Source organism: Saccopteryx bilineata, chromosome 1, assembly GCF_036850765.1.
Source record: "Saccopteryx bilineata isolate mSacBil1 chromosome 1, mSacBil1_pri_phased_curated, whole genome shotgun sequence".
Taxonomy (NCBI): Eukaryota; Metazoa; Chordata; class Mammalia; order Chiroptera; family Emballonuridae; genus Saccopteryx; species Saccopteryx bilineata.
The window spans coordinates 352,668,235-352,680,249 of record NC_089490.1 but is presented as its reverse complement, the minus strand read 5'-3'; the positions used below and the strand labels follow the sequence as shown (position 1 = coordinate 352,680,249).

At 44.0% G+C, this 12,015-nt stretch overlaps 1 protein-coding gene across 1 annotated transcript in view; it reads right to left on the bottom strand.

Annotated features, from left to right (window-relative positions):
• The window catches only part of DNHD1 (dynein heavy chain domain 1), a 96,859-nt gene that overhangs the window by 29,890 nt on the left and 54,954 nt on the right, over window positions 1–12,015 (bottom strand). The window contains 4 exon segments of the mRNA XM_066252796.1: window positions 7,804–8,095; window positions 8,336–8,528; window positions 8,690–8,867; window positions 9,069–11,943. Coding sequence (XP_066108893.1) covers window positions 7,804–8,095; window positions 8,336–8,528; window positions 8,690–8,867; window positions 9,069–11,943 — 3,538 coding nt within the window.

The following is a 12,015-nucleotide window of genomic DNA, read 5'->3' as shown; positions in this document are numbered from 1 at the left end:
AAAAATTTATTTATATATATATAAAAAAAGAATTTTATCATGTGCTATTGGTGACACATATAGCTTTCTTTTGTGAAGTGTGAAGTATCTGTTCTTTTGTTCAATTAAAAAACTGAAAATTGTTTTCTTATTGAATTGTAAGAGTTATTTTATATATTCTGGGTATAAACTCTTTGTCAGATATATATATTGTGAATATTTTGCTCTATGGCATATTTAAAAAAAAAATTTTTTTTTAAGTGAGAGAAGGGGAGATAGTGAGACAGACACTTGGATGCGTCTCAACCTGTATCCACCGGCAACTCCAGTCAGATGGCAACCCCAGTCTGGGACAATGCTCGAATCAACAAAGCTATTTTTAACACCTAAGGCTGACTATGGTTGTGAAAGGGGAAGAAGGAGAAAAAAGGGAGAGGGAGGGGAAGCAAAGCAGATGGTTGCTTCTCATGTGTGCCCGGAACAGGAATTGAACCTGGGACGTCCATACCCCGTGCAAATGCTCTATCTTCTGATCCAGCTGGCCAGGTCTTAACATTTTTCATAACAGTGTCTTTTGAAGAATTTTAATTTTGGTAAAATCTAATTTTTGTGTCTTTTCTAAGAAATCCAACCAAGGTCATATAGATTTTTCTCCAACATTAAGATAAATTTTACTTTTAGTTTCATTTGGGTCTGTAATTTGTTGATAATTGATTTTTGCATATGCTGTGAGTTAGGATTCAAAGTTCATTTATTCCCACCCCTCAAGGATGTACAGCTGTTCTAGTCCCATTCGTTGAAAAAACTGTCCTTTTCCTCCATTGAATTATCTTGGCACATTTCTTGAAAATCAATTGACCATATATAACCATATATCAGATTCTTTGTTCTATTCCATTAGTCTGTATCATATCCTTATACCAATGATACATCTTGATGACTGTAACTGTATATTTAGTCTTGAAATCACTAGTTTAAGATCTTCAACTCTGTTCTCCTTTTTCAAAGTTTGGCTTTTCTAGGTCTTTTGCATTTCCACAAAAAGTGTCCAAATGAGCCTGTCAGTTTCTACAAAAATCTTGCTCAGATCTAGATTGGCATTACATTGAATCTATAGATCATTTTGGGGAGAATGAGCAGTTTATTGTCAGTCAACGATATTGACTGTTCAATTCATGAACATGTTATACTTCTTCATGTATTTGTCTCCCTTATCTCATCAATATTTAGTAATTATCAGTATATATTTCATTAAGCTTATTCCTAAATATTTTAAGCTTTTAAATGATATTATAAATAATATTGTAAAATTTTTATTTCCAATTGTTTGTTACTCGGATGTAGAAATACTAATGATTTCAATAGATTGACTTTGGGTTCTATGACCCTGCTAAATTCACTTATTTATTCTAGTAGTTTTGTAGGGTTTTTTGTTTGTTTGTTTGTAGATTCTTTAGGATTCTCTATATAGAAAATCATGTCATATACAAACAGAGGCAGTGTTACTTTGTTTTTTCTACTTTTAAAAGCTTTATTTTTTTTTTCTTATCTTATTCTACTGATGTGGGTCTCTGGTGCAATACTGAATAGAAGCAGGGGGCATTCTTGGCTTGTGACCCCTTGCTCAAGCCAGCAACCTTGGGCTCATGTCGATGATACCATGTTCAAGCCAGCTACCCTGAGCTCAAGCTGGTGAGCCTGTGCTCAAGCCAGGTGAACCCATGCTCAAGCCAGAGACTTCGGGGTTTTAAACCTGGAACCTCAGTGTCCCAGGTTGACACTCTATCCACTGCACCAACACTGGTCAGGCTCAGCTATTATTTCTTTAAATAAAGTTTCTGTTCCTTTCTCTCTTTCTGGGATCTCTATAATGTGAATATTTGAGCGTTCAATCCTATCCCAGAGGTACCTTAAACTATCCTCATTTTTTTGTGTGTGTGACAGAGACAGAGGGAGTCAGAGAGAGGGACAGATAGGGAAAGACAGATAGGGAGGGAGAGAGATGAGAAGAATCACATCAATTCTTCATTGCAGCACCTTAGTTGTTCATTACTTGCTTTCTCATATGTGCCTTAACTGGGGGGCTACAGCAGACTGAGTGGCCCCTTGCTCAAGCCAGTGACCTTTGCCTCAAGTTGGTAAGCCTTGCTCAAACCAGATGAGCTTGTACTCAAGCTGGCAACCTCAGGGTTTCAAACCTGGGTCCTCTGCATCCCAGTCTTACACTCTATCCACTGCACCACTGCTTGGTCAGGCTATCCTCATTTTTTTTTTTAATTCCTTGTTTTTCCTGCTATTCTGACTGGTTGGTTTCCAGAAGTCTGTCTTCCAGGTCACCAACCCATTATTCTGTGTTAACTAATCTGTCATTGATTCCTTTTAATTTTTTTAATTTTAATTTTAGTTACTGTACTTTTTGGTCTGCTTGTTCTATCTTATACTTTCTGTTTGTTGAAGCTCTCCTAAGTTCCTCTTTTCTACTCTCAAATTTTATGAGCATTTATCCTTATGATCATTTCTTTGAAGTCTTTATTAAACAAATTACTTATTCTACTTCTTCAGAGATTTTTTTATGGGGATTTTTCTTGTTCTTTCATTTGAGAGATATTCTTCTGCACTTTCATTTTGTTTGACTTTCTGTTTTTGTTTGTATAAATTAGACAAAATAGCTACCTCTTCCAGTCTTGGAAAAGTGGCTCTAAATAGAAGTAGACTCTTTCTAGACTGTATGTATTTGGTGGCTTTTGCAGGCCAGCTGAATCTGAGTGGGGCATTGGCCTACTGAACTGAGATGGCTCTGGGTGGGGTGGCCAGGTGTGTGTAGTAATTCCCTGCTTGCGCCCTTTGTTTGAGCTGAAATGGACTCCAACAATGTGTCTGGAAACACATTCAGCAATTTTTCAGGCCAATCAGAGTACCTGGATAAAGCCCCTGCTCACCCTGTGGAGGTGAAAGGGAATATAAATAATGGTACTCATAAACCTCTCCAAACCTAGAGAGCTCCGATGGCTCCCTAGTCTTCTCTATACAGTCTCTGTCTTAGTTGTTGTACAAAAAGTGGTCCTGTGTAGAAGAGACCTCTTGTAGGTTTTATATACCAAGTAGTTTTATGAAGCTCCCTGGAGCTGAGCAGTGGCTTATGGTGCATGGGGTACTAGCACCTGCTGGCCAGCTCTCATCAGGAGACTAGATGGTTGTGGTGATGACATATGATTCCTGCTTGTTCCCTTTGTTCAAAGGCGGAAGTCTACAGGCAACGTATCTGTGAACACACTTGGTGATCTTACAGGTAGGCCAAAGCACCTGAATAGAGCTCCTGCCAGCCCTATCAAAGTGTGTATGTTGAGCAGGGGGTGGCAAACAATGGCTTTTCTGGCCCCTGGAGAGTTCCTGCAGCTCCTAGCAGGCTCCCTGGCCTTCCCAGCTGACTTTATTTGGTCATTTTCTCTAGTTTGTTGTCAGAAGCTGTTCATTCAGTGCTCTGTCTCACAGGAGTCATTTCTACCTATATACATGTATATTTAATTTTGCTCATGGTAGTGGGGCAAATGCTGCCACTATCTTACCTCCTCCAACCATCTATATTTACTGTAATTACTAATATGGTTGGCTTAAGGTCCTTCATGTTGCTATTTGTCTCTTCTATTTTGTATTCTCTGTTGCTTATTTACTGCTTCTTTTTATATAAATTGATTGTTTTTAGTGTCCCATTCTATTTCATATGTTGCCTTTTTAGCTATACTATTTGTTATTATTTAGTATTATGTACTAATTTTTCTGGGGCTAACAATATGCCTCCTTAACTTACCAATACTTAGAAGTAACATTGTACCACTTCACACTTTATACTTGACCTTTCCCACCTCCTAGTTCACTTTCCTGTTTTACATTTTACCATTTCACAAATGTAAGAACTTTACAATAGTATAACTAATTTAACTCATTATCCCTTCTTATCTTCTTACTATTGTTCTCATTTCTTTTTACTTCTATTTACATTACAAACTACATCTCACAATGTTATTGTTTTTAACTTTTGACTTTAAGGGAATACAGAGATGAAAAAGAGACTTATTTATATATACCTACATATTTACCATTTATGATGTTCTTCATTCTTATGTAGATCTGAGTTTCCATATATTATTTCCCTTCTGTCTAAAGAACATCTTTTAGCATCTTTTTTGTAAGCAATTCTAGCAGCAGTGAATTTTCTCAGCTTTCATGTATCTGAATTAACTTTATTTCATCCTTATTAATGAAGGGTATCTTTACTGGATAATGAATTCTAAGATGACCGTGTTTTTTCTTCCTTTTAATACTTTAAAGCTATTGTTCCACCATCTTCTAGACTGTTATTTCTGATGAGAAATTAACCATCATTCTTAATGTTGTTCATCTGTATGTAATGAGTCTTATCTTTTCTTTAACCATTTTTAGAATTTTTCATTCTTTAATTTTTCAGCAGTTTGACTATGATGTGTCTAGGGTGTGTGTGTGTGTGTTTAACTTTGGGATAACTGAGCTTTGTACATCTGAAAGTCAATATTTTTAAAGAAATTTGGGAAAATTTTGATTATTATTTCCTCAAAGATTTTTTCTGCCCAATTTTCACTCCTTTCCCTCTGGAACTCCAGTTATATATGCATTAGACTGAAACTCTATTCATATTCAGTATGTTTCTGTTTTTAAAGGTTTATTAACTCTATCTTTTGCCATCCAGTGCTATTAAGCCATCCAGTGAACTTTTCTTTCCAGTTATTTATTTTCCAGTTCTAAAATATTCATTTAGTTATTTTTAGTAGTTTCCATTTCTTTTCTGAAACCTTTATGTTCACTTATTAAGATCATAGTTTCCTTTAAGTACTTGGTAACTTTTATAATAGCTTCTGTGAAGTATTTGTCTGCTAAGTCCAACTTCCAGACCATCTCAGCATCAGTTGTCTTTGTGGGAAGGCTTAAGTTTTTATTCTCTTGACAGTGGGTCATAGGTTTTTGTTTTGTTGTATGTCTATATTTTATTCTTTTTCCACTGTTTTGGTGGCTGTATCCAAGGACATCTTCTACATTGCCAGCTATAATACAGTGTGTCCGTAAAGTCATGGTGCACTTTTGACTGGTCACAGGAAAGCAACAAAAGATGATAGAAATGTGAAATCTGCACCAAATAAAAGGAAAACTTTCCCAGTTTCATACCTATTCAGTGCAGTTCGATGTGGGCTCATGCACAGATTTTTTAGGGCTCCTTAGGTAGCTATCCCGTATAGCCTCTACAGACTCATAACTGACTGATGGCCTACCAGAACGGGGTTTGTCCACCAAACTGCCAGTTTCCTTCAACTGCTTATCCCACCGAGTAATGTTATTCCTATGTGGTGGTGCTTTGTTATAAACACGCCAATATTCACGTTGCACTTTGGTCACGGATTCAAATTTAGTGAGCCACAGAACATGCTGAACTTTCCTCTGTACTGTCCACATCTTGACTGGCATGGCCCTTGACTGCTCCGCTGTATATACAGTGTTATGTCATCATCTGTGCATGCACACATGCTGCCACATCATCCTACAGAAACTTGGAGGGTTTTTCTTTTATTCGGTGTAGATTTCACATTTCTATCGTCTTTTGTTGCTTTCCTGTGACTGGTCAAAAATGCACCATGACTTTACGGACACACTGTATATTTCACTCCATGATGCTTTCAAGCTTTGTGTTGAAATCACAGCTTCTATTCACAGATCTGAATTTACCTTTTCTATTACTTATTGACATCCTGATTGTTTGTGCAAATTCACTGAGAAAGCCAAGTAATATAGTTGGAGAAGATGATAGTTTTTATGCTAAACAGACTTGAATGTTATTCTTAGTTCTAACACTTACTGGCTAGAGTGTTGGGCAAGTTATAAAATCTGCTTCTTCATCTTTAAAACAATCATAACAAATATCCATCTTAATGGGCTTTTATGAACACTAAAGATGACATAAAGTATATAAGACATATGCATAAATTGTACCTACTATTATTAATTACTTATATACCATCTGGTTCACATTTTCTACATCCCACAAGGGCCTTCAGTGACTAACTAGACAATCCATCTAATGCTTTAGCTCATATACTTTCTTCTTTTTTTTTAATTTTTTTAAAATTCTTTTTATTTTACTTATTTATTTATTTATTTACAGGGACAGAGAGAGAGTCAGAGAGAGGGATAGACAGGGACAGATAGGCAGGAACGGAGAGAGATGAGAAGCATCAATCATCAGTTTTTCATTGCGACACTTTAGTTGTTCATTGATTGCTTTCTCACATGTGCCTTGACCGCGGGCCTTCAGCAGACCGAGTAACCCCTTGCTGGAGCCAATGACCTTGGATCCAAGCTGGTGAGCTTTTTTTTTGCTCAAGACAGATGAGCCTGCACTCAAGCTGGCGACCTTGGGTTCTCGAACCTGGGTCTTCTGCATCCCAGTCCGATGCTCTATCCACTGCGCCACCACCTGGTCAGGCTCATTTACTTTCTTGACTCTACCATTCTGTACTTATTCTCCCTTTCTGCCCATTCCTATGACCATATGTGAGCCTGTAGCCATCCAGAAATATACCATTTAGAAACTTAAAATTTTAAACTTCCTAATATCCTGAACTTTCATCAAAATTTCACCTCTTTTCTTTATTATTTCTTTATTATCTTTTATTCTGCAAACTCACTGTTGCGTCTATCAAAATGAATGAGACGAATTTCTGTTCTCTTGAAGCTCAGAATATGGTGAAAGGGACTGGCAAGTAAATATATGATTATAAAACCATTGGTTGTCACAGATTTTTGTAGAAAGCACAGGATGAATATCTAACCCTAGTCTGGAGGCCCAGGCTTCCTGAAGTTATTGCCTGAAATCATTTGCAAAGAATAAGTAAGACTTAGCCAGATAAGTAGAGGTGAGAAGGCAGAGAGGACAGCTATCCCAGGCTAGAGGTAGCCTGACTTATTGGATGCCTGAACCTAGTTGAGTCCAGTTAGAGCACAGAATGTAAGAAGCTAGAGAAGAAAGCCTCATCACAAAGAACACTGCAAGAGCATTTGCCAAAATTCTATGTAATGATGATCCGAACCTGGGAAGATGAAATAGAAATTATTGGGAATACCTGAGAGATATTTAGGAGGCAAATTTGGAACACATTGGAGAGAGAGATGTCAACAAGGTTTTTGGTTTAAGTAACTGGATGGATGGATGGTGGTACCAATCACAATAAGACACAGAGTAGCCAGTTTGAGGGGGGGCAGATGATGAATTCAGGGTTATATCTGAGGTGCAGTGAGACAACAAAGTAGTGATATGCAGTAGGTAGTTGGATAAACAGGTCTGGTGCTTTAGAAAAGAAGCTTGGTTTGGAGATAAATATACAGCAGTCAAAGCATAGAGATGGTAGAAGAACCCATGAAAAGAGTGAGATTGTTCAGGGAACATATGTAGAATGAGAAGATATTAATAATGGAATACTGGCCTGACCTGTGATGGAGTTGATTTAGAATGCTGAAGTCACCTGTTCGAAACTGTGGGCTTGCCGGATCAAGGCACATACGGCAAGCAATCAATGAATAACTAAAGTGAAGCAACTATGAGTTGATACTTCTTGCTCTACCTCATTCTCTCTCCCTTCTCTCTGTAAAATCAATAAATAATACCTTAAAAATAAAAAATAAAAAGAACAGGAACACTGAAATTTGGTTTATAAGTGTATATTTGAGTCAATGAATATTGCTAGGAATTTTACAGTCTCAAAAGATGACAATGACTCCTTATTCCCTCCTCTAGCTCCTTACCAAAAGCAGCCAGGTGCAAGTCCTCCAGCAGGAAAAGGTGGGGGGAGCCTTTAGAATTCACAGGCTGCCCAGGCCACGGGTTGGCTTGTGCTTGGCTCTGGACCCCTCGGCTCAGCAGAAGGCGAAGATGGGTGGCGCTGAAGGCAGGGTGGATGGGAGTGTACGTGTAGGGGTGATGCGGTTCCACTAGCACCTCCACAAAGGCTGACTTCCCTGTTGTGGCCTCTCCAGCCAGCAGCACTGGATGTCCCTGCAGTAGAAGCAGGTCCACCACATACAAGAGCCGTTCAGTCTACAGGACAGAAGCAGGGTTTACTGTGGCAGCTCCAGCTTAGGACAGTAATCTAGCTGAAAGTAAAGGTCTAGGGACCTTATCTTAAAGCTGTTCTTGCAGAACACTTCATGTATTCTTGTGAGTGTGGAAACATATCAAAGAACGAGAGCAGGTGGGCCTCAGCTGGGCCTAGAATATGGACTCTCCCAGGATATCCCCTTAAGCCCCAACCCCAGCTACTGCACAATGTCCTCACACCTGAGAGGAAGGAATGAAGGTGCCCAGAGGTCCTTTGATGTGGCTGCCCAGGTATTGGCCAGTGAAGGGGACCAGTGTCCCATTTTCAGGGCATACATGTAGATCAAACACCAAGGCTGAGGGCAGTGGCACAGGATAGTCGGAGAGGCAACTAAAAGAATTCCTCAGGAAGGTATCAAAGAGGGGCCAGAGCCTGCCCAGATGGACATACAGGCCAAAGTGTCAGAAAATTACAACTCCATTTATGACACACACACTTCATCCACCCCCGACCATGATGTCACCTGGGTTTGAATTATAAGAGCCAGTCCATCTCAACCCTCTGCATCCCCCATTCCCCATCCCTGTAGATACCTGGAGGGAAGGTGGGCTCCAAAGCCCCAGATAAAGGCAAAAAGAAAGCTGCTGACAGCCAGCAAATGCTCCTTGCGCCGTTTAGGCACATCATCACTGTCAGCCTGGTACTGGTTCAGAGAGCTGCTTTTTACGGACTTGAAGCTTTGGGCTACAGGATCACCATAGCTGAGGTCCTCTGCAAAGGTCACCATGGCCAGAATATGAGCCCGAGTAAGAAGAAGTGGGGTCAGGGGAGAGGAATTGGCTCTATTACTTCTCACTTGCAATCCCCAAACCCAAGTCCATCAAAAACCCGTGCCCCAGTCTCCAGCCATGTGCTGCTTATCCTTGAGGCCCCACAGATTTCCAGCCAGCCCACTCTTTCCCATCCCTTCACCTGGGGTACGCTTCTCCCCATCTATGCGTAGGTGGAGATCAAGAAGACAACGCAAGAGGCGAGCCAGGCTGGTGATTTCGGCCACACCTGGGGAAACAGCCTTCTGCCCATGTGCCTGCAGCAGGGAGCTGGCACCCTGGCAGGTGAGGAATTGGAGTGTTGCAGGCACCAGCACTTCAGCCAGGTGGTTGAGCTCGGTGACCGTCTGGGGCTGCAGGGAGTACTCACGGGGCAGCGCTGCCAGCAGGACGCTAAGCATCCCCTGCCAAGTCTGCTCCCCACCACACCAGACTAGGGCACAGTGGCCCACCACCGTGGGGGAGATCCCTGTGGCATCGCCCACCTCCATCAAGAGAAAAGTACCAGGGGGTCGTTCTATCTGCTGACCATTGGGGAGGATAAGCTGGGGGGAGTCGCTTAGGAGGCGAGTGATGGAGTCCAGCCAAGCAGCACTGGAGGCCCCATCACATATTATCCAGTGTTGGGTCCCCAACAATTCCTGTGCCTTGCCCTTTGGGTTCACAGTTTTACACAGACCGGCTGCACGAAGCAGCCTGGGCAAGATGCCTTGGTGCCAACAGGGGCCCTCCAGCCATCCCAGGAACTCCTGGGGGCTGAGGACACTGGGATACAGGTGTGTGATTTCCACAGGTAGATAGCCCCGTGGTGAGGTATCCTCCATGGCCGCTAGCCGATTCTGGACCTTAAACAGGCTGTGCCAACAAGTGGTCTTGCCACTGCCTGCAGGGCCCAGGAGCAAAATGCCAGAGGCCCGGCCCAGGGCCTGGCTCAGCTGCTCCAGGGACCCCAAAATATCAGGGCTGGGATGCAAGCCTGCCTGCAGTAATTCCTCCGTCAGCAGCGTCTTCTCGAGCCTGTGGGTCACAGGCTCCGCCAGCACTTCTCTGGCGCTGGGGAAGATCCCACAGAGCAGCTCCTGCAGGTTGTGAAGGCGGACCTCATCGAGGGTGCTGAACAGTGGTGAGCGTAGCAGGGCGTGCAGTAGGGCAGTCTCCTCGATGGCAGCTAGGTTGAGGGGGTGCTGGGAGCTGGGTTCCTCCTTGGTCACATTTAGAGCCTGTGTCATGTCTGTGAGGACCTGCTTGAGCAGTGGCAAGCGGCAGGGCAAGGGCCCAGACACCAGCTCATGCTCCAGGGAGAAGAATTTGGATAGACAGGTAGCCATGCGGGAGGCATCCTGCACCCCTGCCCCCAGCAGAGTCAGCTCTGCCACTTGTTGTAGGTTAGGCAATGTCAGTGCCACTGGCCGCAACAGCAGGCGCAGGTTAGCAGGCATAGAAGGGCTCAGGGCATGCAATGTCAGGAAACAGCCATAGCCGAGGCACACATACACATGACGTTTCTCAAAGAAGCCACTGCCAAGGAGCTGGGGTTGGGTTGGGTTGATGGTGCTGGTGTTTCGGGAGGCCTGCTGGTATAGGGGGGCATAGAGGTTGTGTAGTTCAGCCAGGCGCTGGCCCAGGGCAGAAAGCAAGCCAATGGGCAGGTGCTGAGCTGCCCCCAACAACAGCCATGAGCCACTCTGCAGGGCACCGTTCAGGTAGTTGCTCAAACTTTGGGCCTCTATCTGAGGCAAACAGGGCATCATCACCAGCTGGTGCCCCAGAGCGTATGCCAGCCTCTTAACCATGGCTGCCTTGCCCATGCCATCAGGGCCCAGTAGGGTCCCACAGGCCACCTCCTCCAGGGCTAATAATAACACCAGGGCTGGCCGCTCAGGCAACAAGCTGGGTAGAGACCCCAATCTGGGACCCAGGTACTCATAGTTATACAGGAAGGACCGGCCTAGCACATCTATCCAGCATGCAGCTGGTGACAGTGAAGTCTTAGTAGATGCAATAGACTTGAGACTCTGCAGAGGTCTTTGGGGGATGGTGTGTGGTGAACCCAGGTGGTACTTGAGTTGGCGGGCCCAGTGGAAATCTTTCAGATCACTGACCTGGTGCTCCTTTAGCAGCTGTGCTATATCTCGGTGAGTCACTGCCATGACCAGTAGGGCACTGAGCAGGCTGGTCTGGCGGGCAGAAGGCAGGGGCTGCCTGTCCTGGGAGACCCTCTGGGCCCGTAAAATATGTATCAGTACTTCCAGCTTGCACACTTGTTTGGGGACCATGGCCAGGGTTCTCCCCTCAAGCAGAGCCTCCTCCATCTCGGCCCACCATACCACCTCCTCTGCCACCAGCACACACTGCCATGGGAAGGCTTCGACTAAATCCAGCCAGTGGTGGGCATACATTTGCAACTGGCTTTGCTGGGGCGGCTCCTTAAAGGCCTCATCGAGGGAGGTGACCAGAGCCAGACGGGCAGCCACACAGTCCTGCATCATGTACACCAGTGTTAAACGCAGACACCTCTCCAGAGAGGCCAGCCACTTGGGGAGATCTGGATGCAGAGGAAGGGACTGCTGCAGCTCCACCTCCTCCCCGCCTGCCCCTAGCACTACAAGTGCCTCCGCCTGTGCCTGTCTGCCTGGCCTTGACCCTGGGACATCCACGTTTTTATCAGTCGGGCTGGAATGGAAGCTCACAGCAAGCACATGAGGAAAGCAGCGTCGTGCCCATATCTGGGCCTCATGTGACTCCAGTGGGGCAGTCAGCAGGGCCACCAGCTCACTGTCACTAAGGAAGAAGAGGCGGGGAAAGTGAGAACAGAACCCATAGAGCACGCTCTTCAGAGCCATAATGATGCCCTCCAGCTCCGCTGAGCCTGCTTGAAGCAGTTGTCGCAACTGCTGGCCTTGGAAGGAAGAGCTCCGCTTGGCTCTGGGCACTATAAGTGACAGAACCAGGGGGTCAGCTACAGAGATCTGCATCAGGGTCCGATACCGATCATCCATGGCCTTGAAACGTGCGTTCTGTGGTGAGGGAGAGGGTAAAAGTGAGGGTGATGTGAAGAGGTAGCTTCCTCCTCAACTGCGCCCCACTCC